We start from the raw sequence: 26,038 nt of genomic DNA on the forward strand, positions 1-26,038 counted from the left end.
TATTGTTGAAACTATTTTTACTGTAGCAGAAGTCAATCAGACAGCTGGGATTCAGATAAGACCTGCCTTAAGCATTTCAACAACGAGATGCTTTTTTCGGTCTACCGGCTAGTAGATTTTATGCCCTATCTACATCCTCCGTATTTGCAAATGCAAGTTAATTGAGGATAATTAGAGAATCCCTTTGGTCTTATAAGTCATGAAATTTAAGCAGTGGCCACAAAGAAGATGGATTACATTGACTGGATAAAACAGTTATGTTTGTGAAGATGACGAGAATAAACACAACAAGCAAACCAGATCCAAGTCTCTGATACTTTTATTTGGCTCAGATCTAGGCAACTAGAGTCATGCACTAATCTAATGAGGTGACTTAACTCTGATTGGGGGGGGCATGAGTGGAGAGATGCAAGTGCTGGATATGAGACAATGGCAGAAGGTAGAGAACTGTGAAAACTGGGTGATAGATACATGGGAGTTCATCACACTCTTCTATTTACTTCATATATGTTTGAAATTTTCCAAAATAAGAAATAGCTTGGTGTAGCAAGTTGCTAACCAACTTTGCAAAAAGACTCACATGGTCTTCCATGACTTTTTATCTTTTTTTTTTTAATGTTTTATTTATTTATTCATGAGAGTCAGAGAGAAAGAGAGAGAGGCAGAGGCAGAGAGAGAAGCAGGCTCCCCGCCTAGCAGGGAGCCCGATGCGGGACTCGATCCCAGGACCCCGGGATCATGACCTGAGCCGAAGGCAGACGCTTAACCATCTGAGCCACCCAGGCGCCCGACTTTTTATCTTTTAAATCTTTTTAAAAAAGATTTATTTACTTATTTGATAGAGAGAGATCAGGAGTGGGGAGACGGACAGAGGGAGAGGGAGAAACTTAAGTAGACTTGGTGCTGAGTGCAGAGCCCGATCCCGTGACCCTGAGATTATGACCTGAGCCAAAATCAAGAGTCGGATGCTTAATTGACTGCGCCATGCAGGCACCCTGTGACTTTTTATCTTTGAGTAAATCCATCGCTAGAATAAAAATAGCTAGCTTTCTACGCTTTGTCTTATGAATACACATGATGTTTAAAGAAATCGATTATTCAGGAGCTTCAAAAAGTGTAGATAATAAAATCTTTGCTGCTTCTTGAATTTGAAAGAGGTTTTGAAATTATTTTATTGACTTACAGCATATTGTGATTCAATAAAATATTTTTTGAGGGATTAAAACACCCAACTTGGATAACAGTCCAATTACATCCTAAGCAAGTAGTTGAGATGCAATAAATTACCCCATGTATCTTGGTAATACTTTTTGACCCCGAAATACAAAGTATTAGGCTGTTAGGATTATGTTAGCAAACAGACCACATTTTCCTGAATCATCATTGGTATGGTTAGTACACAATTGAAAGAAAGGTGTCATATAAAGTTTGAAACAAAGAAAAAAATTTTGATCATATAATGTATCTCTTTTATTGAAAAAGTATGATGTTTAAGCACAAAATGTCTCTCAAGATTCAGGAGGTCCCAACTTAAAGATTGTGAACTCAAGTTCACAATCACTTATTTACTCCCTTAAGATTTTTTTTTCCAGATTTTATTTATTTTGAGAGAGAGAGAGAGAGAGAAAGGCGAGCATGCGTTGGGGGAGGGGCAGAGGAAAGGGGAGAGAGAATCCCAAGCAGACTCTGTTCTGGGTGTGGAGCCCAGAATAAGTCTTCCTCAAGAATTAAAGTTTTAAGGGGCGCCTGGGTAGCTCAGTTGTTAAGTGACTGCCTTCGGCTCAGGTCATGGTCCCAGGGTCCTGGGATTGAGCCCCGCATTGGGCTCACTTCTCCCTCTCTCACTCCCCCTGCTTGTGTTCCCTCTCTCGCTGTGTCTCTCTCTGTCAAATAAATAAAATCTTAAAAAAAAAAAGAAGAATTGAAGTTTTAAAATGGTCTCTAATACTTAAATCTCTCTCTACCCTTGGTTGTTGCTGGTGTTTCATTTATTTTTATTTTTATTCCAGTATAGTTAACATAGTGTTATATTTGTTTCAGGTGTACCCTTAGTTGTTTTAATTGCCTTCCTCTGGCTACTCTCCAGTTGCATTAACTCTTTTTTGGGTGTGTTTTTTTCTCAACATCTTTATTATTATTATTATTAAAGCTTTATTGAGGTTTAATTCATGTACCATATGATTTACTCATTTAAATAATACAATTTAGGTATGCCTGGCTGGCTGAGTCAGTAGAGCATGCAACTCTTGATCTCAGCGTTGTGAGTTCAAACCCCATGTTGGGATTGGAATATTCTTTAAAAAAATTTTTTTTTAAGATTTTTATTTATTTAAGAGAGAGAGTGAGAGAGAGCATGAGAGGAGAGAGGGTCAGAGGGAGAAGCAGACTCCCCACTGAGCAGGGAGCCCCATGTGGGACCTCGATCCTGGGACTCCAGGATCATGACCTGAGCCGAAGGCAATCGCTTAACCAACTGAGCCACCCAGGCGCCCTAAAAAAATTTTCTAAAGATTTTATTTATTTATTTGACAGAGCAAGAGAGAGAGAGAGAGAGACAGTGAGGGAGGGAACACAAGCAGGGGGAGTGGGAGAGGGAGAAGCAGGCCTCCCACTGAGGAGGGAGCCTGATGCAGGGCTTGATCCCAGGACCCTGGGATCATGACCTGAGCCGCTGCTCACCCGACCCTCCAGAGGGGAGACCTAAGGTCATTACCCAGTGTGAGCGGCTTGAACATCTCAGGAGGAAATCCGAGGCCCTGTTCCGATGGCTATTTAAAAAAAAAAAAAAAAAAGCCCTTCAAACCAACCGGCCTTTTCAAATTTACCACGCCCCTTAACGACTGAGCCACTCAGGCGCCCTGGAGAAGAGTTTTCACTTTTTGACTATTAGGATTATGCCGCTCTGAACATTCATGTGTAAGAGGTTTTTGTTGTTGTTATTTTTGTGGACATGTTTTTATCTCTTCTGGGTTTATACATGGGACTGGAATTGCTGGGTCATATAGTAATTCTATGTTTAACATTTTGAGGAACTGCCAGATTGTTTTCCAAAGAAGCTGCACCATTTTGCAGTCCCACCAGCAATATACTAAGGTTCCAATTTCTCCACATCCTCACAACACTATTATCTCTTTGATTTTAGCCATCCCAGTGGGTGTGAAGTGGTATCTCTTTGTGGTTTTGATTTGCATTTCCCTAATGGCTAATGAAGTTGAGTATCTTTTCAGGTGCTTATTCGTTAACTTTGAGGTAGGCCTGCCAGCTTCCTTTCTTAGGAGGAAAATTATGGCTTTGTACCACCAGCAAGTTTTTATTGAGTGTCTTTGTGCCTAGATTATTAGAAGAATAAATTGATACTCTCTTTTCCAATGAAGCTCAGCTACTGCTCTGACATGGTGAATGAAAGGCTTTCTTTGCATTTTTTTTTCCAAAGAAAATTCAGAACTATACTGGGTAAGAAGTTAAACATTAAGTACGCTAAAATATAACCTAAAAAATAAGTATTCTTGCAGCCTAAGGAAGCGGAGTGCCTTTGTTTTATTTCATCTGACATAGTGCATATAAACCAATATATTTAAAAGAACAGTGTTAGGTCCTATGAGAGGTGAGTGAATTGCCATCTTCATGTCTCTTTCTTTAAATACTGGTGGATTTAAGAGGGGAGAGGAAGTATAGGAAAACCAACAGAGTGTCATCCAGTCGGGTTGAAGAAATCGGTATTTACAACCTTCAATTTTCTCTGTTCACATAAAGTCAATTCCAAGGGCTCATCCGAATCCCCTCATTGTATTAGAGTATTTGGTTATTTTGAATGTCGCTCTGAAAGAGCAGCTGGGATTTGAGAACCGTTTGGCTTAAGCGTTTTCAATAAAACCTTATTATTAGGGCCGTGTCTTAGAGTGCGCAGCTTGCCGCTGCTCACCCGACCCTCCAGAGGGGAGACCTAAGATCATTACCCAGTGTGAGCGGCTTGAACATCTCGGGAGGAAATCCGAGGCCCTGTTCCGACGGCTATTTAAAAAAAAAAAAAAAAAAGCCCTTCAAACCAACCGGCCTTTTCAAATTTACCACGCCCCTTCCTGCCTTCACTGCCCTGGAAACTTGACCACCTAGCCCCAAAGCTAAATCTCAACCATACAGGTTCCTCAGGGAACGCTGACTCCTATTTCAGCGACCCAACCAAGATATTAGTCCCAGCGGGCGCCTCCAGCCACGCCCAGACCCGCCCGTCTCCGGTCTGGACGGAATGGAGTCTTCCTCCGCCTACCCGGCAGGCCAGAGGCCCCGCCCCGTTCCCGCCACTTCATTGGCTCTGGTGACCAGCCCCCAGAGCGTTGGCTTCGGATTGGCCGACGCGGCCGCCGCTCGGCGCTCTTCCCGGGGGCGAGAGGCGGGCGTGACTACGCCCCTACGTCGGGACGCTCGGTCGCCGCGAGAGGCGCCGTAATCGCCGCCCAGAAGGCAGGAGGGCGGCTGTGCGAGGAGCTGTTATGGTTCTTAGTTCTCCGGCAGAGCCGACCGAGACGCGGCGGTCGCGGCCATGAAGGTGAGGGGCCGGTGGGGCCGGGCAGTTCCTCCTCGCCTCTCCTAACTGGCCGGGGTGCCTGAAGTGCCTTCCTTTAGCCTCAGCGGTTCACCCCGCCGGCACCTCGGAGAGCTCCGCTGGGGGACGTCCCGGGCCGGCGTCCGGGCCCTGACCGGCCCACAGCGGAGATCCTGGGCTCCGGGACCTCTCCAGCTCCCACAGCGCCTCCCTTCAGCGAGCCTGAGAGAGGGGGGAGAGGCCGGGCGCCCCCCGCGCTCAAGCCTGGTGGGCCGGTCTTTGCTCCTGGCCCTGTCCGCTTCCTCGGGGGCCTGAGGCAGACCCCCTAGTTCCCGCCTCAGCCCTCCATGCCTTTGCCCACAGCGTGCCCTCTCCCGCCCCGAGTCCTTGAACTAACCCAAATGTCGGGAACACTATGGGACTGTCGCAGGACGGAGACTGCAGGACGAAGGGAAGAAGAGTAGTGCGGAGAGTCGTGAGGCTGGGGCTAGGCTAACAGGTTAAAAATGCCTTCAGGCGGGGATCCCACCCTTCTGAAGGATTTCTTCGTAGGCTTATTACTGGGGCCGTGACCTAGAGCGCTAGCAAACTAGATGTGTCTCCATCGCCACTAGGTACGCAGCAAGTAATTTGACAGCTTGAGTTTTTCAGGGTGGGTGTGAGAGCGTGGGAGCATCAGTGAGTGAGAAGTTTAAGAAAAGGGGGAAGGGGGAAGATTCTGGCCTACTTTTGGGAGCTGATTTTCTCAACTTGATCTCAGAGTTCTAAAGAGCTCTGTGTAGGACAATCAGTTCAGGTATTGATTCATTTGTTGAACTCAAACCAAGTGGGATGAGTCATAAGGTGATACTCTTTCAGACCTAGACGGTTTCATTAATCCCTCTGAAGAGGCGTGCTTGTTGTGGGTAAGGGAAATAACAGAGTGAATTGCTAGCTTAAAACTGTACCCTCACAAAGCCTCAAAAATTTGCTGTGGAAGATTGATAGGGAGTGTAAAGTGGCTAGAGAAATTCAGCAAATATTTTCATGAACGTTTCCTATGTGTTAGGAAGAGGGAGACTTGCTGAGTTGGAGTAATTGAAAATGCAATCCCACCTTTTAGGAGTTTGCCAATCAAGAGAAAAGACATTCTCAGGTAACCACATTAAAAAGCAGAATATGATGTAAGGTATCAAAAACAAAATGCTCAGGAGCAAGAAAGGATATTTCTGGCCTTAGGAAACAAGGAGGATTTTTGGAAATAGGAAACTTTTTGAACTGTGTGTTAAAGTATGAAGATATTAGATATAAAAATATCTAAAACTAGCTTTCTTTGCTGCAAACCATCATCTTGGTGTGTTAAGATTCAGAAACAAAACAGGGATCTTTATATACATACATATATACACACGCACAAATACAAATATACATATATACGTATATAGCCTTAAAGAATGTCAAAATCGTGATTAGTATTAAATTTGTCACCTGTCAATGAACTAGATTTAGAAGGAGAGAAGTAGGGACAGGTATGGTGCTGGATTTTTTTTTTAATAAAATTTTTTTTAAGGATTTCATTTATTTATTTGTCAGAGAGCGCAAGCGGGGGAGTGGCAGGCAGAGGGAGAAGCAGACTCCCTGCTGAGCAAGGAGCCCCTGTGAGGTTCCCAAGGAACCCTGGGATCATGACCTGAGCTGAAGGCAGACGCTTAACGGAACTGCCCAAGCATCCCCAGTGTTGAAATTTTTAATCAAGTTCTTTAAAATCAATTTAAGTGGAAGACACTGCTTTCTGACTTGACATTTTAGAAACAAAGTTTGGTGGTAGTTGAAAAAGTAGAAAAGATACATGCTTCATGAAGTGAAAAGGCAGACCTAAATGGACATCAGTCTGTGCAAAAGGACTGTTATGAAGATAGGTGCTTTTCATTTATGTTTTTATGGGAAGTGGATTCCTGAAATACAGGATTTGGGCTATTGTTTATTATTTAACTTCGTTTAAAATTGAAATTGTGAACAATGCTCATCTGTAGATTTCTGGGCAGGGCCAGTGATTCCTGATGCCATGGAATCCTAACACGTGAATGTTCATTGAAGCAAGTACTTCTTTCAGGGGAATTAAAATTACTTTTGAGAGTTAAACAATCAGAAAAGTACATCTTCATTCAAACCCAGGAGTAGCTGATTTTAATATGTGTGGAATGGGTATTTACTTTCTTCCTTTAACTTGTTTGTTTAGAAACTGATGTTTTGAAGTAAGTTTTACCTCTCAAAGACTCAAGTAACTTTGACCTTAGAGTAGCATTTAATTAATTCCCCCTAAGGGGTTTAAAAATCCAAGTTGGTGTCCTATATTGATTTAATCCTCCTTCCTGTTTTTCCGTATTTATATTGATCTCACCCCTGATTGTACTAATCATGTTCATTCTTTCAAGCTCAAAATGAGAAATTAAGGAGAAAGTAATCTGTTGGATATAATTTCCTTTTTGTTTTTCTTCTCTGAAAGGTGGAGGAATGGTGCTAAGGATCAAGTATAATATTAAAAAAGAAAGAAAGAAAGAAAACAAAACCCAAATATGAGGAAGGTAACATTTATGATCTCCAGAAAACCTTACTGTAAAAATCCATCCATCAGTTTGGCCAAATTTCTTACCTAAAAATACGCATTTTTAAGACCAGCATCTGTTTTTGCAGCCTGCTTAATGTCCAAATTGTATGAGAGAAAGAATTTAGGATGTAGAATTTCCTCCTTTGTGGTATATGGTCTGATTATTTGGTAATTTAAAAGGTAGTTTCTTGCAAATTTTATTTCAGTTGAAGCAGCAGTTTCAATAAAATCCTTTCACATTTTAAGGAGCATATGCTCAAGTGGCTCTGAATAAGTTAAAGATTTTTGATAATTATCTCAACTTCTCAGCTGTTTCTTCTGCTTTGCTTAGTTACTTCTGCTAGTTCTAAGTTCTGTAGGAAAGTTTTTTTTTTTTTTTTTAAGATTTTATTTATTTATTTGACAGAGAGAGAGATAGCGAGAGTAGGAACACAAGCAGGGGGAATGGGAGAGGGAGAAGCAGGCTTCCTGCCGAGCAGGGAGCCCGATGTGGGACTCGATCCCAGGACCCCGGGACCATGACCCGAGCCGAAGGCAGATGCCCAATGACCGAGCCACCCAGGCACCTCAGGAAAGTTTAACCTAATTGAAATTTAAACTGTAAAACTTATTCTTTTACATCACTGATTCTAAGGTTTGAAACATCTTTTCATGTTGTTTAACACAAGGACATTGAGTTTTAGCAAACAAAGTTGTTTGGAGTTGAAAATAACACCTATGGTGAGTGAATTCTCCAAGGAAGCTTTCATTAGTGGAAGAACTGAATTCCTGCCTGGTCCTAGTTAGCTTCATACAACATCCAAGAAAATTAATATTCTTGAATTTGAAATTTGGAGGTTTTTCTTTAATGTAACTGTATACAGTATTATATTTAATTTAGAGTTATGGCAAGCAACTCTTAGGAGGTGGCATTATTATTGCTCTACCTATTTTCTTTTTTTTTAAGATTTTATTTATTTATTTATTAGAGAGCGAGAGAGAGAGAGAAACAGCAATGAGAGGGGACAGGGTCAGAGGGAGAAGCAGGCTCCCCGCTGAGCCGGGAGCCTGATGTGGGACTCTATCCCAGGACTCGGGGATCATGACCTGAGCCGAAGGCAGTCACCCAACCATCTGAGCCACCCAGACGCCTGCTCTTTACCTATTTTAATCAACAGAAATGATAGAGGGGCACCTGGCTGGCTCAGTTGGTAGAGCATGTGACTCTTAGAGTTGTGAGTTCAAACCCCATGTTGGGTGTAGAGCTTACTTAAAAAAAAGGCAAATGATTTAGAATATGATCATTAGTTTTCTGCTGTTTTCAAATCCATCAGCTTTCTCATTGATTGTTATTTAATCTTCATGGAAACCAGCATGGCTTTTTTTTTTTTTAAGATTTGTTTATCCATTTTTGAGAGAGAGAGTATGCGTGCGCACGCAAGCACACAAGCAGAGGGAGGCTCCCCCTGAGCAGAGAGCCCAACACGGGGCTGGATCCCAGGACCCTGGGATCATGACCTGAGCCGAAGGCAGATGGTTAACGACTTAGCCACCCGGGCGCCCCGGCATGGCTTTTCTTGTTATTCATTCTAGTTTGCCTGGTGACTATAATACTTGGTGGAATCATTAGAAAGGATCACATCCGGATGTGGTTTAGAATAGGATTCAAAATTTGTAGCAAAATTTTTTAATTGAGCATTTTGGAATTATCCCCCCACCCACAGGGATTCTGAAACACACACACACACACTCTCAAAGATGGTTGAAACTTGAGGCCATTTGAAAACTGGCACTGTGCCAGAATGATGCTGGGTTATTGCTCTTGCAAAGAAACAACACATTTCCTCTTGCTTTTGTTGACTGGAATGGTGATTCAGAATGGACTTATGTTGTGTGAATCTGACTGAGGAATCTGAGAGAGTGCTTGTAATATTGGTGGTGTATCATGGAAATAAATGTCATAGCAGTGGAAACTCAGTCCCACTCGCATGCAAATTGTTTAGGTTTGTGGGTGCACTCCCCTTGCCTCCTTTGTATTCCTACAGAGGGGAGAGACTTTCTAATTCATCCTCTAGGAAGAAACAATACAGGACAAACACTTTATGCTACCAGAGAAAGAAGAGGAACGTTTATGTTGGTGAGTTTTAGCAGAGGAGCCAAACAGCACTTTCTGGGACCTTCTCAGATCTGTCTTCCTGTGGGGTGATAGCATTATGGTCAACTAGGTGGTAAGCTGCTATTGGTCAGCTTTGCTGGTCACTGGTCTATTATCAAGACCGATGGGCTACAGACCTAAAGGCATGCTTTCAAATTGGTATAAGTAAAAAAAGCAAATATTTACTGTTTGTATTATTTCTTAATTTCAAATTGGGAGTGGAAAAGGTAGTTACGGCCCCCCTAAAATCTTGGTGCACTGGCTTTGGATACCAGAATAACATGAGGAGATCTAGGTGTCTGGGCCAGTCTGGACAGGAGGCTTTAGAATTGGTTTTTTACCATGGGCCATGTATGTGTTTAATGTGATACCTTGTTCTTAGCTAATACAAGCCAGGCAGGCCATGTCCCATGATTATTGAGGAGCAATTTTGGCCTAAGGCGGTATGTAGGAAAGGGATTAGATTATTATGAAAATCATTTTTCACTAGTCATTGGTGGGTAGAAAATAAACTGCAAACACAGCTAAATTCCCTGAGTTAGCTTTGTGCCAGGCATGGGTAGATAGGTGCCTTACTCGGTTATTCTCCATTTTTGAACTACATTTATGGTCAAGTGAGGAAATGTAGCCATCCTTACAGAGTGTTCCTTCCAACCTCTTAGATTCATGGGGTTTAGCCTGTAGAGTCCTCTCAGCCATGGTCCCAAGTAGGATTTGGAATTGTTAGTCACATAAGCCCAGATCATAGCTATAGTTTTCAGAGATCCAGACTTTGGCCTTACTCATCGGAGGGTAGCTTTTTTTTTTTCTTCTTTTTTTAATTTTTATAAGCATGCAAGGGTCACCATTCATCTTGTGCTTGGAACCAGGGCAGAGCAACAACTCAGTTTATTGCAAATTTAGGAGCCAAAGGGCTGTGCCTTGTGTACTGTCTAGGAATTAGGTTTGCTCAGAAAATATGTTTGGAAAATATGTTTGGAATATATGGAAATATGGAAAATATGTTTCAATCTTACCACCAGAAGGTGAACAGAGAGTGAGTAAAAGACAAGGGAATGCAGGCTGCTTAAACTGGTGGAAGATCTTAAAGGATAGGGAAGACAGAGGGAAAGAACATGAACCTGGGTCTCTAAAGCTTTTCAAGGAAAGATGCAAAAGGGGGAAGCTTTTTGGCTATTACCTTACAAGATAGGGTAACTGGGCTCCAAGGAAATAAAGGCAGAGTCAAGAGCTCAGAAGATCAGCTAACATGTTCCCTTTCCACACCCCCTTCAAGAGCCCACATTCAGTAAACTGTTGGGACAGTGCTCTCTGAAATAGTTCCATAATTGCTTTTATAGATTCTGTTACTTGAAAATTGGGACTGTCATGTCAAGTAGTAACAATTTGGACAGAGTTGAGAGGGGAAAGATTGGTATAGGACGCTTCAAGCATTATTAATTGAATGTCAAGGTGATGGTTGTGAGGTAGGGATGCCTGTACCCTGAGGGTGGGGCGCCTGGCTGCCTCAGTTGTTAAGTGTCTGCCTTGGGCTCAGGTCATGGTCCCAGGGTCCTGGGATCGAGCCCCGCGTCGGGCTCCCTGCTCCGCGGGAAGCCTGCTTCTCCCTCTCCCGCTCCCCCTGCTTGTGTTCCCTCTCTCGCTGTGTCTCTGTCAAATAAATAAATAAAATCTTAAAAAAAAAAAAATTAGGAAGTTGGGACTTTACGGGAAAGTGCTGGAAGATGAAACCTACTAAAGGGGAGGCAAGGAGATGGAGCCCAGCCAGGGCTGGGGAGATCATCTTCTGAGTGGATTCTTCAACTTGGAGGTGAAGGACAAAAATAGTTTGAACAATGGTGGTTTTTGTCCCAAAAATCACTGCCTTTCTCCTAGTACTGGAGATTTCACACAAAACATGTAGAGGAATAAGTTGGGAAATAAAAAGTTAGGGCCAGAAAACAAAGAGTAAATAAAATGAGGGAATAAATTAAAAATGAAGGAAGGCACCAATTTCAGCAAAAATTCTGGGCCAATATATAGAAAGGAACTAATTTAAGAATCAGATGAGATTGTTAAAAACTCAGCCAAGCCTTCCTGAAGGGATTAGGGGAGACCATAGAGGGAGAAGAAACCCTAGAGACATGACCCACTTCTATGGGGGAAAATCGTCCACAGGTTGTGAGGAGTGTTTGGCTAATGTCTTGGTCTTGGAGAGAGGTACAGGCTTCAGAAGTAACCATAGCCCCTTCTCATCAGCACTCCGCTGAGTGGTTTTCCAGCTAAAACCTTGTAGGCAGGAAGAAGAGAGCACCTAAACCAAGCCGCTGTTAACCCGTTAGCCTCCACTGTAATTCAAATCACGTGGGGACCTTTATTTATTTATTTATTTATTTATTTATTTCAAGATTTTATTTATTTGACAGAGACATGCACAGCGAGAGAGGGAACACAAGCAGGGGGAGTGGGAGAGGGAGAAGCAGGCTTCCCGCTGAGCAGGGAGCCCAATGCGGGGCTCGATCCCAGGACCCTGGAATCATGATCTGAGCCCAAGGCAGACACTTAACAACTGAGCCACCCAGGAGCCCCACGTGGGGAACTTTAAAAAAAATTCCAGGGGCACCTGGCTGCCTCAGTTGCTGGAACATGTGACTCTTGGTCCCTGGGCCATGAGTTCAAGCCCCACGTTGGGGGTGGAGATTACTTAAAAAAAAAAAAAAAAAAAAAATTCTGATGCCCCAGGGGCCCCTGGGTGGCTCAGTTGGTTAAGCGACTGCCTTCGGCTCAGGTCATGATCCTGGAGTCCCGGGATCGAGTCCCGCATCGGGCTCCCTGCTCGGCAGGGAGTCTGCTTCTCCCTCTGACCCTCCTCCCTCTCATGCTCTCTGTATCTCATTCTCTCTGTCTCAAATAAATAAATAAAATCTTTAAAAAAAAAAAAAATTCTGATGCCTCAGGTTATACCCCAGACCAGTTAAGTCAGAATTTCTGGGGTGGGACCCAGGCCTCAGGATTTTTTAAGGCCCCCTTGTTGAGTCCAGCCACGACTTTCTGGGCCACTTAACATGCCTGTGCAATTTCCTATCAAGAGACCTTGGCAGTAGCCTTTGTGATACAAGACTGAAAACACCTGCTCCCAAGAAGTCATAGATGTCGAAGCACTAAAGAAATCACCTTCATTTCAGCACTGGTGTGCCAGAAAACATGGGGCTTAAGGGGGAAATGGAAATTAATTTTTAAAAAATATGCTGGATGCAAAAGAAAGGTACTTCAAATAAAACTAGTGACTGGGGCTTCCACGATTTCAAATTTCTGAACTTTGAAGAAGGCTGGAGTGTTGCAAATGCTATCATTAGAGGGTAACAGTATATGTAGGTAGGTTTACTCTCGAGTGTGATCAGAGTATTCTCTTATTGGGAGGTTTTGTCTTAAGTTTACAGACCTAATGAAGCTGAGGCCTAGATCTTTTCTGTGTTTCCTCTTTCCCTTTGCTACGGTCTTTGGCTGAGTTATGCCAAATATTAGGTTGCAGCAACATATTTTTGCCTGGGACAACACTTCGGTGGTTGGCTTGAGCTTTGTTTTTTATTTTGTAATGAGATGGCCAAAAGAAGATAGGAGTGTTCTTTTCATTGTTTTCCCTTCTGGGGAATGAAGAGGAAATTCCCTCCCCTTTATAGAAACGAGGAATGGGATGAAATTGTTACTCTCCTATATTGATGCCTGCATAGAGATTCTACCTGTTTTCCCAAAGTAAATTCTTTTCCCTTCACTAGAGCTGTGAATATTTTCAGCTTAGAATTTTAATGATTATACTCATTAATAGAGTTTGAAATGTATATTCTTCCTTAACTCTCATTGTAAAACTGCTTTCTGGGAGAACGAACTGTGACAGTGGTGCTTGTAAGAAGGAGTATCATTTGAGAATTCATGCCTGCTAGGTCAGAATCCTTTTTACCTTTAATACTTTCTCAACTAGTTACAAGTGGATCTTTCTAGGCAGCACGAAAAATTTGATGTTACGGTGTGTGGAAAGAGGTAATATAAAGAAACCTGTTACACAGTTCTTTTCTTTTTTTTTTAAAGATTTTATTTATTTATTTGAGACAGAGAATGAGAGACAGAGAGCATGAGAGGGAGGAGGGTCAGAGGGAGAAGCAGACTCCCTGCCGAGCAGGGAGCCCGATGCGGGACTCGATCGCGGGACTCTAGGATCATGACCTGAGCCGAAGGCAGTCGCTTAACCAACTGAGCCACCCAGGCGCCCCTACACAGTTCTTTTCTTACCAGTAATGGTGGTGGAGCTAGATGCTGTAGAAAAAGGGAGTTGTGTTCACAAGGAACTTTCAGTTGAGTTGGGGAGGCAGCGTCACTGGGAATCAGAAAGGGGATAAAAGCCGACACGGCTGTTTAACTGTTTAGTACCCAGGCCAGCAGGAAGCTGAAGCTCACCAAAAACTACTACTTTAAACTCTTGGAATGAAGAAGAGTTTATCCCAGTGGTACTTTCTGCAATTGAGGTATTTCGCCCCTGAAAATGATATGTACAAGTTGAATTTTTTTCCCCCAACCGCAAACTTGAAAAACATTTATTTTTAATTCCAGTATAAGTAACACAGTGTTATATTAGTTTCAGGTGTAATGCAAATTGAATTTTTATTTTATTTTATTCTTTAAAGATTTTATTTGAGAGAGTGAATGAGAGAGTGTAAGCGCAAGGAGGGGAAGGGGCAGAGGGAGAGGGAGAAGCAGGCTCCTGGCTGAGCAGGGAGTCTGATGGAGGCAGGGCTCCATCCCAGGACTCCGGGATCATGACCTGAGCCAAAGGCAGATGCTTAACCTACTGAGCCACCCCCACAAACTGAATTTTTAAAAACATTTTCAGTTTTAAGAGCTCACTTTTTTTTTTTTTAAGTAATCTCTACGCCCAATGCGGGTATCAAACTTATGACTCTGAGATCCAGAGTCACATGCTCCACTGAGTGAGCCAGGCCCTCCAAGAGCTCATTGTTTAAAGCACTGAGGATGAATCTTTCGCTAAAAGAATACTTTTTTAAAAATTAATTTTAAAAATTTTTATTGAAGTATAGTTGACATACGATGTTACCTTAGCTTCAGGTGTATAAGATAATGACTGACACCTCTATAAGTTATGCTGTGCTCACCACAAAAAAGAACACGCACTTTAAATGAACTTAATCTGGATTTTCATGCTTTTATGTTTAAACATATCATGGCTCTAGAGTCTGAGGTATATATTTATTTAAAGGTATGAACTATTAATTATAGTTCAACCTGACTTTTAAAGGCATCACTGTTTCTCTAGAATTATAGGGTATGAAGCTATATAATACTCAAGTCAGTGACCCTGAAACTTGAGACTGTTTGAACACTGTATTGTGGTTTCTTATTGCTTTACCTTCTCCTTTCCCTGTATTTAATATAGCATATTACGTGTGGGAAATAGCAAGAATACCATGATTCTTCTATAGCATTCTAAATAGCCTTTTAAGGTTGTTTTAAAAATTTTTTTAAAGAGTGTTGGACAAATAGTAAATATTTGATAGAGTTAGATAATAAAATACGGAACTGTGCTGCCATTTTAACTAATCACATCTCACCTACCTGGACTCCCATTATCTATCACATTATCTAGAGTCTAGAATGTGCTTAAGAATTAGGACAAGGGGTAAAAGCTCACTGGTTCCAAACACTATAGCTTTTATACTTTTGCATGGGAAAGTACCTTGAGTGCTCATTGAAAATATATTTTCATATATACTCTGACCAGCTTGGTTATCAGGTTTCTGAGTCTGCAGTAAAAAAGGAGACAGGTTGCTGGAGGTGAGTATAATGTGAGCAGTGGTGCCTCACAGGGAAGAGACAGGAGAAAAAAAACCAAAGGCAATACATTAATTTCAGGCCATTTAGTGGAGTGACAAATAGCCCTTCTGCCCTGGAAGGTCATTATGGTTATCCAGTCATCAGAAATTGTGTTTAGTGTTCTCATTTTGAAAAGATAGGATCACTGCTTTTTAAAAATATATTTTTGGGGCGCCTGGGTGGCTCAGTTGGTTAAGCGACTGCCTTCGGCTCAGGTCATGATCCTGGAGTCCCGGGATCGAGTCCCGCATCGGGCTCCCTGCTCGGCAGGGAGTCTGCTTCTCCCTCTGACCTTCCTCCCTCTCATGCTCTCTGTCTCTCATTGTCTCTCTCGCAAATAAATAAAATCTTAAAAAAAAAAAATTTATTTTTAATGTCAAAGTAGTATATTTATAAAGAGCTTGGAAAGTAGAAAGAAAATAGATTTATACAAGTTATATTAAAACCCTAGAGCTTCAGTTGGCATTTTGATGTTTTCCCAATCATTTTTTCAAAATAAAATTTATATATGCCGTAGTTTATTATGCATGGCTACACATGAGAGAACAGAAGTTTAATGAAATTAAGTAATTTGAGTTTATATTTGGTTTGCTAAATGATAGCTGGGAAAAATCTTCCTTAACCTGTAGAACTGCGCTGTCTAGTACAGTCACCAGGTGAAGGTGCCAGATAGAATAGAGGGTGCTCAGTCAAGTTTGAATTTCAGATAAACAACCAACAGCTATTTTGGTGTAAGCATATGTCACATGTTGTACAACGTGTACGTCCATCCAGTCATTTTTCTTTGCGTGCACACACATGTATCTCTGTTTCAGTGTATGTGGATTTTTTTCTTTTTTTTACAAAAATTGGGTTCATATTGTATCTTTTCCTTTTGTTTAATGATGTCGCAAGTTTCCCCATCGCCAAATATTCTTTGAAAATACCAGAAAATTATCTCTTTCCAAAGAGCTTAAACTTTTGATGCTTCCAAGAATAATCTCTCAAAACCACAGTGAGATATCCTCTCACACTTACTAGAATGGCTATTATAAAAAAGACAAGAAATAATGTGTTGGTGAGGATGTGGCAGAAAGGGAACCCTTGTACACTGTTGGTGGGAACGTAAGTTAGTATAGCCACTGTGGAAAACAGTATGGAGGGTCCTTGAAAAATTAAAAATGGAACTACCATAATCCAGCTATTCCACTTCGGGTATTTATTTGAAGAATATGAAAACACTAATTCAAAAAGATCTATGCATCCTCCATGTTCACTGCAGCATTATTCACAATAATCAAGATATGAAAACCTAAGTGTCCCTTGGTGGGTGAATGGATAAAGAAGAGGTGGTAGGTGCATACAATGGAATACTACCCAGCCATCAAAAAGAAGGAAATCTTGCCATTTGTAACAACACAGATGGACCTTGAGGGAATTATGCTAAGTGCAGTAAGTTCGGCAAAGAGAGACAAATACTATATGATTTTACTTATATGTGGAATTAAAAAAAAAAATGAACAAACTCATAAAACAGATTCCTGGTTACTGGAGGGGAAAGGGATAAGAGGAGGGGTGAAATGGGTGAAGGGGCTCAATTGTATGGTGATGGATGGGAACTAGATTTGTGATCACTTTGAAGCGTATACAAAATCGAATTGTAATGTACACCTAAAATTCTTTATATATCAGTTTTATTCCTCAGAAGAATAATCTCAGAGTTATTTAGGGCAAATGTACCTCTCCAGAATGGCATTCCCTGAAGTTTGCAGAGAGCCCAGGTTCCACTCAGCTTTAAACTGTGGTCTTTATTTGTTTTCCTTTCTAGGCGGGTGCCACGTCTATGTGGGCTTCATGCTGTGGGCTGCTGAATGAAGTCATGGGAACTGGAGCTGTCCGGGGCCAGCAGTCAGGATTTGCAGGAGGTACCGGTCCATTCAGATTTGCACCAAACTCTGATTTTTCCACTTATCCACCAGCACCTACGGAAGGGCCTAACATAGTTTGCAAAGCCTGTGGACTTTCATTTTCAGTCTTTAGAAAGAAGGTGAGTTGGATGAAATGTTCTATACAAAAGATACATTTCTTGATTATATGTTGAATGCTAATGAATCATTTCTTTTTATTAAAATTACCAAAAATCCTGGGGCGCCTGGGTGGCTCAGTTGGTTAAGCCTCTGCCTTCGGCTCAGGTCATGATCCCAGGGTCCTGGGATCGAGCCCCGCATCCGGCTCCCTGTTCATTGGGGGGTCTGCTTCTCCCTCTCCCTCTACTGCTCTGCCTACTTGCACTCTCTCTGCCAAATAAATAAATAAAACTTAAAAAAAAAAAGAAAAGAAAATTACCAAAAATCCTTATTAACCATTTCCTATTCAGAAAAGTACTCAGTTGGGGGTGCATGGGTGGCTCAGTTGGTTAGGTGTCTGCCTTCAGCTTGGGTCGTGATCTCCGGGGTCCTAAGATCGAGCCCCACATTGGGCTTCCTGCTCAGTGGGGAGTCTGCTGCTCTCTCTTCCTCTGCCCTTCCCCCCCCCCACTCATGTTCTTTTTCTCTCTCAAATAAATAAATAAAACCTTTTTTAAAAAGTACTCCATTGAAGGGACTATATTACTGCTCAAGTTTTCTGACAAGGTGTTGTTCTCATGTTGCTCAGGCATCTTGCCTTTGAGCTCTTTCTACTTCGATTCTTCCTGATTATGCTTATGTTCTGGAGCAAGAGATTTAATTAGTTTGCAGTTTTGTTCAGAGATGATTTACTATAACTGACTTCGTTTCAAAAAATGTATCTCTACCCACATTCTTTTTTTTTTTTTTTTTAAGATTTTACTTATTTATTTGACAGAGCACAAGCAGGGGGAGTGGCAGGCAGAGGGAGAAGCAGGCTCCCTGCTGAGTGAGGAGCTGGATGTGGGACTAGATCCCAGGACTCTGGGATCATGACCTGAGCCGAAGGCAGACGCTTAACCAACTGAGCCACCCAGGTGCCCCCTACCCACATTCTTTTTTTTAAGATTTTATTTATTTATTTGAGAGAGAGAGAATGAGAGAGAGAGAGAGAGCACACGAGAGGGGGGAGGGTCAGAGGGAGAAGCAGACTCCCCGCTGAGCGGGGAGCCCGATGCGGGACTTGATCCCAGGACTCCAGGATCATGACCTGAGCCGAAGGCAGTCGCTTAACCAACTGAGCCACCCAGGCGCCCCGCCCCCTACCCACATTCTTAACGCGTGAAGAAATTTTGATAAGATAACCAATGTGTAGAGATTCAGCATAAAACACTTGGGCTAAGACAGTTACTTTCTCTAAGACAGAAAGTCATTTTTTTCTGAGAACCATTCATATTGTGAGGCCATGTCAGTCTTTGATCATCAGTTCAGTCCTCCAAAATATGTCAGGAACAAGGTGTTAGCTTTTGAACAATGCAGCAAGCAGAAAGGACGCATCTTAGTGTCTCCTTTAAGCTTTGCTAGTGCAATGGCTTTCCGTGTGATTAAGGCTTGGTAGGATACAGATTACTATAATAGTGAGATCCTCTATTTGCTTTGAATGACCTTGAGAGAGAATTTGCTTTCTCTTTCCCTCTCTGTGTTCTCCCCCCCCCCCCCCCGCCAGCTTCAGCTTCTCTTGAAGTGGGGAAATTGTTCACATAGGAAAAGAGTAGGAAGAGTTTGTGCTTTCTGCTCCACGTGGTTCAAGTCATCTCTGTTCTGCTAATTACATGTTTGCACCAAGGGGTGGAAAGGTTTTAATTCATTAGCACAAGAGTGTATGTTTTTCTTAAAGTATTTGAACTTCGGTGACTCCAAACTGCCTCAGCAGTGAGAGTTTTGATTTTCATGGCTTTTGGAACCCGAAGGTGGCTGTGAGAGTAGTCAGGTGCCACGGAAGACTTCATAAGAACTAAAATTGAATTTTAATAGAAGGCAAAAAGAATAGGAGTGCTTTCACAGTGGCCTATATCTGGCTATCATTAGCTGCTTCTTTTCTTTGTTTCTTTAGCATGTATGTTGTGACTGCAAGAAGGATTTTTGCTCCGTTTGTTCAGTCTTACAAGAAAATCTCCGCAGATGTTCCACGTGTCACCTACTACAAGAGACGGCCTTTCAGCGCCCTCAGTTAATGCGACTAAAAGTCAAGGATCTCCGGCAATATCTCATTCTTCGAAATATCCCAACTGATACCTGTCGAGAGAAAGAAGACTTGGTAGATTTGGTACTCTGCCACCATGGGCTGGGCTCTGAGGATGACCTGGACACAAGCAGCCTCAATTCCTCGCGGTCCCAGACTTCTGGCTTTTTTACAAATTCATTTTTTTCAAACTATACAGCCCCTTCTGCTACCATGTCTTCATTTCAGGGAGACCTTATGGCTGGAGACCGGACCTTCGGATCTGGGGCGCTGGCACAGGTACGAGGTACAACTACACCAAAGGCCTGGCCCCGCTAGTTGGCCGTATAGGGTGGCGCCTTTAGGGCTTCACGACTCCCGTGGGGGCAGAGGTTCCACACGCTGCTGAACTCTGTACGTGCAGGCTCTCCCGCTGTGAGTCTCTGAGCCTAGGTGCCGGGTAGCCCGAAAGTCAACTGTCTGAAGCTCATCAGTCTCTTGACTCTAGTTACTTCAGTTTCCTTATAAGTTAAATGCTAACTATTGAAGTAATGACTGTGAAAAGTAGTGTATAAATGTTTGCAGGATTATTTGTCAGTGACCGTGGACACAGCAGTGTAAGTTAACCTAATGCCCAGTTGCCTTGCTACAGTAAAATTGTTCTAATTCTAATTTAGATAATGGGAAAAAGCTATGTGAATTAATCAAATAATGTGATTATCTACTAATTTCAAAGAAATGCCAGGGCAGAATATTGTCCCAGTGAGGTCCTTGGGCATCCTGATTGAATCACATGCAAGGGCTTGTAATTAATGATTGAGTTTATATGTATGAATGATTCTGAAATGCTGAATGGATTGTTTTGAACAATTCTCTCCACATTTAATTCTCTTCCCTGAAGAAAGCAGTTAAGAGCAGAGGGAAATCTGGTCTAGTTGCCTTCTAAATAGTCACAAATTAGAGAAGTCCAACCTAGGAGTTTTATTTTCCCAAATGAGAGCTAGCATAACAATGATGCAAACACAAGACACATCTGACTTGTGTGCCACTTTTGGGTATATGACCATTCTTGGAAGGTGTGGGTCTTTGGATGCTGCAACATGGTGCTTGTGAGCCAGTGGGGTGGAATATTTGAAATTGGGAACTGACCTGGACTACTGTAGCACTATGGTCAGAGTCTGAAGAGAACGATATGGAAGAAGGTACGTAACCCAAGTCAAAGATCTTCCTGTTCTGATTGTTGAGGAATTTCTAAAAACTAGAACTAGCATCAGTCATCGGTGAAGAAGTCTAGAAAGCATTCTCTGGAATCAGAATGTCTAGGTATGATGTAGGACTGGCGTCTTCCAAATCGATCGGGCTGAACTTAGCGCTTTAGCTTCTTTTTTTTTTTTTTTTTTTTTATTAAAGATTTTTATTTATTTATTGAGAGAGAGAGCATGAGAGAGAGGAGGGTCAGAGAGAGAAGCAGACCCCCTGCCGAGCAGGGAGCCCGATGCGGGACTCGATCCAGGGACTCCAGGATCATGACCTGAGCCGAAGGCAGTCGCTTAACCAACTGAGCCACCCAGGCGCCCAGCGCTTTAGCTTCTATCCGTTATCTTTGAGGCTCCAGCTAGACCAGCCTCATGCGGGTCCTTTGATGACGCAGCAGTGCAGTTGCATACACTGACGGCTTTGGCATTTCGTGATGGCACCTTTCTCAGGGAGTTAGGTTTCTCTGGTTAGGTTGTACGATTTCACACACACATAGGAATTTGGCTTTTGAGATAACTTTATGGAAGGTAAGTTATTTATGAAATCATGTAGGGCCCAGCTCTTTGGGAGAGGCAGCAGCACTCCAGATCCAAGGTCATTGTGGAGTATGCCAGGTGCTGGGGTCATTCTTGGGAAGGATCTATGGAAGGGTTTTCTCCAATGTCAAATATTGACAAACAGGGTTGATACTTAGGAAAATAGGATTCCTGACCTAATCAGATTGATATGTGTAGGTACAAAGTGAAATAGCTTCAGCAAACACAGAAGAGGAGGATGAGGAAGATGATGATGAAGATGATGAGGATGATGACGATGAAGAAAACTTAGAGGAGCGGGTGAGTGCTCCTATAAAATTTGCTTTCCTTGACATGCCAACCTGGCAGGCAGGGAAAGTGCCTCTGTGGACTTTTGCTAGATTAGCACGGGGTGTTTCTTCTGGTTTGAATGTAGCGTAATATAGACAACACTTCAAGAACTGATGAGAAGCCTGGGAAGAGTAGCCAGGGCCAGTGGTGACTGGAGGGTGAGGGGAGCGTGCAGTTGTCCTTGCTGTGGGAGGTCTGCCTTTGCAGGAGCAGAGCTAATGGAAGCCCTCTGTGATCGCAGACGCCTGGCCTCTCTAAGAAGCGAGCACGAGCTTCGCTGTCTGACCTGTCAAGCCTTGAAGATGTGGAAGGAATGAGCGTGCGACAGCTGAAGGAAATCCTGGCTCGGAATTTTGTCAACTATTCTGGCTGTTGTGAAAAATGGGAGCTGGTAGAGAAAGTAAACCGGTTATACAAAGAGAATGAAGAAAACCAAAAGTCATGTAGGTTTCCTTTTTCTTTCTTCCCCCTATACTGTCCTTCTTTAGGCTTTTAAAAATTGGGCTGTTTCTATCACAATGAAGTTAGATTTTTTGAGAAAATTATCCTTTTATTGAACAAATTAGATGTATGAATCTGTCGATCTATTAAGAAGTAGGTTTATTATGTGATGTTGGCTCTGAGACTGCCATTGCCAGGTGAGTTAGGTCATCATCTGTTCAGTCTGGTTTTCTTTGCCATAATTTGTTAGAACTCTAATGAAATTCTTTGTCTCTATAGAAATGCATGCTTTCTCACTAACCCTTCTGGCAGGCCAGTACTTTGGTTATCTCAGTTGTAGCTTTTAAATCCTCACTGGAGAAAAAATTCCCTAGAGCCGAGAAGTTAAGTAGTTCTTAGCATCAGGTATTAGGTTTCTGTGTAAGTTGGGAAAAGCTGAGGTTAAGAATTCCTGATCTATTTATTGATGAGGCATGGAGCAGAAATCCTTAGTAGCAGGGCCAAGCCATAGAGCATTTATAGGCAAGAAAAAAGATTTCAGTGGTGTTTAGACTGACAAATATTATGTTCCTATCTATTTTTCTTTGTTTTGAGAGAGCGAGCGAGCAGGGGGAGGGGTAAAGGGAGAGGGAAAAGTAGACTCCCCACTGAGCAGGAAGCCCCATGCAGGTCGATCCCAGAGCCCCAGGATCACGACCTGAGCCAAAGGCAGACACTCAACCGACTTAGCCACCCAGGTGCCCTATTATGTTCCTATCTAAATGGTCCTCCCATCATTAACTTTTATCACCTTGGATTGTTTTTTTCTTTAAATCTGGTTATAATACAGCAATTACTGATAAACAGTTTTGTGTCCAGAATATGCAGGAAGTGTTTTGACATACCTATTTCTAAGATGATGCCACAAGGGTAAACACAGGAATCAGTCCTCAGAGCCTTCAGAGGTCCCAGGCTGTGGCTGGGAAATGGTATTCTGGCAGTGAGGGGAGAGGTCCGTTTGCTTAGTGTAACGTGTGTACAACTGTGCATAGCGCACACTGGTCGTGCATGGCCATCCCCCGCCTCCAGGGGTTTATGGTAGAGGAGGCCAAGACATGCACGTTTGCCAAAGTGCCTTTTTCAGTTAACTCACTGCTTGCTCTATCCCTGGTCCAATCTCTAGGCCTGTGGAAAACTCATTTTGTTTTGAGCACAGCTGGAATCTTCCCTAGTTTGACTGGCTTCAGTCACTACGTTGAGATTCACCCCAGTGGCCTTACCTAATAGCCTTGACAGACCCTGGCTCCTCTGCTTTATGCTCAGAACTTAAAAGAGTTGGAAGGAAACTTCCATGCAGGAGAGGGGACCACAGCCTAGACTCTGGTTTACTCAGGAGCCCTCTAGTGTCTTCTCCACTGGCTCATCAGTTGTTTTATCCCATGAATCCTTTCTCCCCAGTCCCTGGTTTACAAGAATCTCTTGACATGGCATTGTTATTTCTCTTAAATCCAGAGACTATTGGCCCTTTAGCGTTGAATTCCTGTTCTTTCTGGCTGTTGTATTTCATGATATATTCCCATCAGTCCCCTCTACGACCTGTAAAAAGGGAAGCCTCGGTGTCTATAGCTCTAGGACCAAATCTCAGGCTGAGGTGAACTTTTTAAACTCATCCAGCACCTTTCTTATTCAGAGCTTGGATCTTCTCAGAACCTAAATCTGGGCCACAGAACCAGGATGGCCTGTTTACAGTTAGACAGACTCCAACTGGTTTTTGAGATACTTCTAAACTTTCCCCCAAGTACAGACTACTTGATGTACATATGACTCTTCATAACTTTCCTATCAGTGTGGAAATAAAGCTCTTCCTACCGAGATGAAGCTCTGGAGACTGACTTTTCCCCGAGGCCACATAGTTGGGTTGGAGATTTCCAGTCATGTGCTCTGAGGCCCATGTATAGGACAGCCTTGGGTTTCTTCATTTTCACTTACAGAAGTAATCTATCCTTATCACATAAACTTTGAATTACAGCTATAAAATAGAAATAAGTAGCTAACATTTGTTGGGCCCTTCCTACCTGGCCCTAAGCTTAAGCATTTCTCATTTCTTCTTCGCAAAACTTTATGAAGTATGGGCATTATTACTGCCATTTCTACTGGAGGGAACCGAAGTGCAGAGAAGCTGGATTGTTTCTCTTACAACACGGCTCACCCGGGGCTCGGCCCCCGTCAGGCAGCGCTGTGCCTGCAGCCCCCGCTCTCTGTTGCCTTTCAGATGGCGAGCGGCTGCAGCTGCAGGATGAGGAAGACGACCGCCTGTGCCGTATCTGCATGGACGCAGTCATCGACTGTGTGCTGCTCGAGTGCGGGCACATGGTCACCTGCACCAAGTGTGGCAAGCGCATGAGCGAGTGTCCCATCTGTCGGCAGTATGTGGTGCGCGCCGTGCATGTGTTCAAGTCCTGAAGCCAGACTCCATCCCAGGCATTTCAATGTACAGAGCGACTGCAAACTGAGTGTTCAAAGGCTGAAACTATTTTAAAAAATTATTTTCACTACTAACTGGGGACAGAAAGATTCCTGCTAAGTGGTGGTGACGTTGGTCTGCACCATACGCCCGCCAGCCTGTGGCCAGGCCGATTCCCAGGTCGTGCGGGGCTCCATCCCATGTCCATGATCACTAATCGCTGATGAAGTCAGACTGCTTACAGCATCAGCTCCTGCTCTCTTTGGAGAACGTTTATCCTGTTCTCTTATTTCTCCTTCATCCTCTTTTTAACTTAAAACTACTCAGATGTTTGAAACTTCTGTTCTCTTTGGATGAGATCACGTCCACAAGTGGCCGACATGGTACACACTGAGCAGTCGCCCCTCTGAATGGTCACTTTATGAGTCATGTAGATTTTAAATGCTACTATTTGATGAATGTAAGTTTCCACATTGTTGCTATTTCTGCGTTTAAACATAATTGGGAACAACCGACATTCTGTAGTCAACTTGCCAGGGCCTTAGACTCAACATGTCCATTTCTGTTCAGGTACAGCTTTTTAGAGCAAGGGCTGCATCTAGCTTCTTTCGTTAGAGAAGTGTGTGTGTGAAATTCTTTTTTTTAATGTGTAATCAGTTTACACTGTTTTGTATAGTCAAAGTGTATTTTCAGTGCTACCGCTAGCTAATTTGAACTTTAGGAATAAAATTAGATTTTAAGAAATGCTTTTGCTTACATTGTCCTAGTCAGTTCCTAACTCACTTGGGTACAGCACGAATGGGTGTCTGCGTCCGGTCTGGCACCCTTCTTCGCAAGAGACGGGAGCACCTTCAAAGACGTGCAGTCTTTGCTGCTGACGTACCAGTAAGCTTAACTACGGACTTGCTGTTTCCTGTGACCAGGTATTGTGCTGGGTGCTTTCTAGTTCTCTCCAGCATTCTGAAATCGGTTGCCTTGCTTTGCAGATGGGGAACTTCTGAGAAATTAAAGAACTTGTCTAAAATCTTAGAAAGTCGCTGGGACACTTGGCTGGCTCAGTCAAAGAGCATACGACTCTTGATCTCAGGGTCATGAGTTCGAGTCCTGAGTTGGGAGTAGAGATTACTTAAAAAGTGGGTGAATTATTTGGTATGTGACTGTCTCTTAATAGCGCTGTTACCAAAAAGAGTGGTAATAAAATATTTGATACTTTAAAAAGGAAGTCGCTAATGTCAGGATGTGAACCTGGCTCTGATGCTAATGTTTTCTTAACTCTTCCACTACCACCCAGCAAATGAGAAACCGGACATGGGCTTATGGAGAACGGTTCCTAGGACATCAATGATCTGAAATCGCTTTACTTTCACATCTAACTCCAGCCAGGGTGGTGTTTGGTTGAAACCAACTGCGGACTCATTCCCACTGGTAGTGGGCAGGTATGTTTTTAAGAAATGCCTAACATCTCAGCTGAGGCCTATTGGGTTTTATTTTTTGACTCTGCAGTGAATAGCGCACATGCCTTTAAGTGCTCAGGATCCACAAGTCAGTCAACAAATCTGAAGATTAGAGCAAGGGAGGCAGATAGTCTGCCCCTGGGTGTAGGGGGGAAAGTTTGCCTAGTTGTGAAAAAAAGCATGCCTTCCCATGTCTTCTGGTTTTGAGGGTCAAAGCGTGCAAACCCAGGCCTCGTGGATATTTCAAAGAACCTTCTCTCCTGTTTGCCTACAGAGCCCAGGGTGGGTGTTGGCCACAGTTCATGGTAAGCAGATCATTACCTCACCATGGAAGCAATAAAACTCACCCCCTGCCGAAGCTTTAG

The 26,038-nt window shown here is 42.9% G+C and overlaps 1 protein-coding gene across 2 annotated transcripts; it reads left to right on the top strand.

The window, feature by feature from the left end:
* The first annotated feature begins 4,463 nt into the window (after positions 1 to 4,463).
* RNF34 (ring finger protein 34) lies at positions 4,464 to 24,953 on the top strand. Of its 2 annotated transcripts, none has more exons than XM_021698612.1 (6): positions 4,464 to 4,546; positions 16,934 to 17,152; positions 19,105 to 19,512; positions 21,204 to 21,305; positions 21,577 to 21,778; positions 24,028 to 24,953. In XM_021698612.1, the coding sequence occupies exons 1-6, from the start codon at positions 4,541 to 4,543 to the stop codon at positions 24,216 to 24,218; spliced, it is 1,128 nt and encodes a 375-aa protein (XP_021554287.1). In that variant the 5' UTR covers positions 4,464 to 4,540; the 3' UTR covers positions 24,219 to 24,953. The 2 variants fall into 2 exon arrangements, with proteins under 2 accessions (XP_021554287.1, XP_044777030.1); XM_044921095.1 differs by lacking the exon at positions 4,464 to 4,546 and adding an exon at positions 7,099 to 7,107.
* Positions 24,954 to 26,038: the final 1,085 nt, after the last annotated feature.

The sequence above is a fragment of the Neomonachus schauinslandi genome, chromosome 14 (genome assembly GCF_002201575.2).
Source record: "Neomonachus schauinslandi chromosome 14, ASM220157v2, whole genome shotgun sequence".
NCBI classification, from domain to species: domain Eukaryota; kingdom Metazoa; phylum Chordata; class Mammalia; order Carnivora; family Phocidae; genus Neomonachus; species Neomonachus schauinslandi.

Coding starts and splice junctions, on each gene's coding strand:
- RNF34 (XM_044921095.1), top strand. Junction 17,153..19,104: donor TTTCAGTCTTTAGAAAGAAG/GTGAGTTGGATG, acceptor TTGTTTCTTTAG/CATGTATGTTGTGACTGCAA. Junction 19,513..21,203: donor GATCTGGGGCGCTGGCACAG/GTACGAGGTACA, acceptor TGATATGTGTAG/GTACAAAGTGAAATAGCTTC.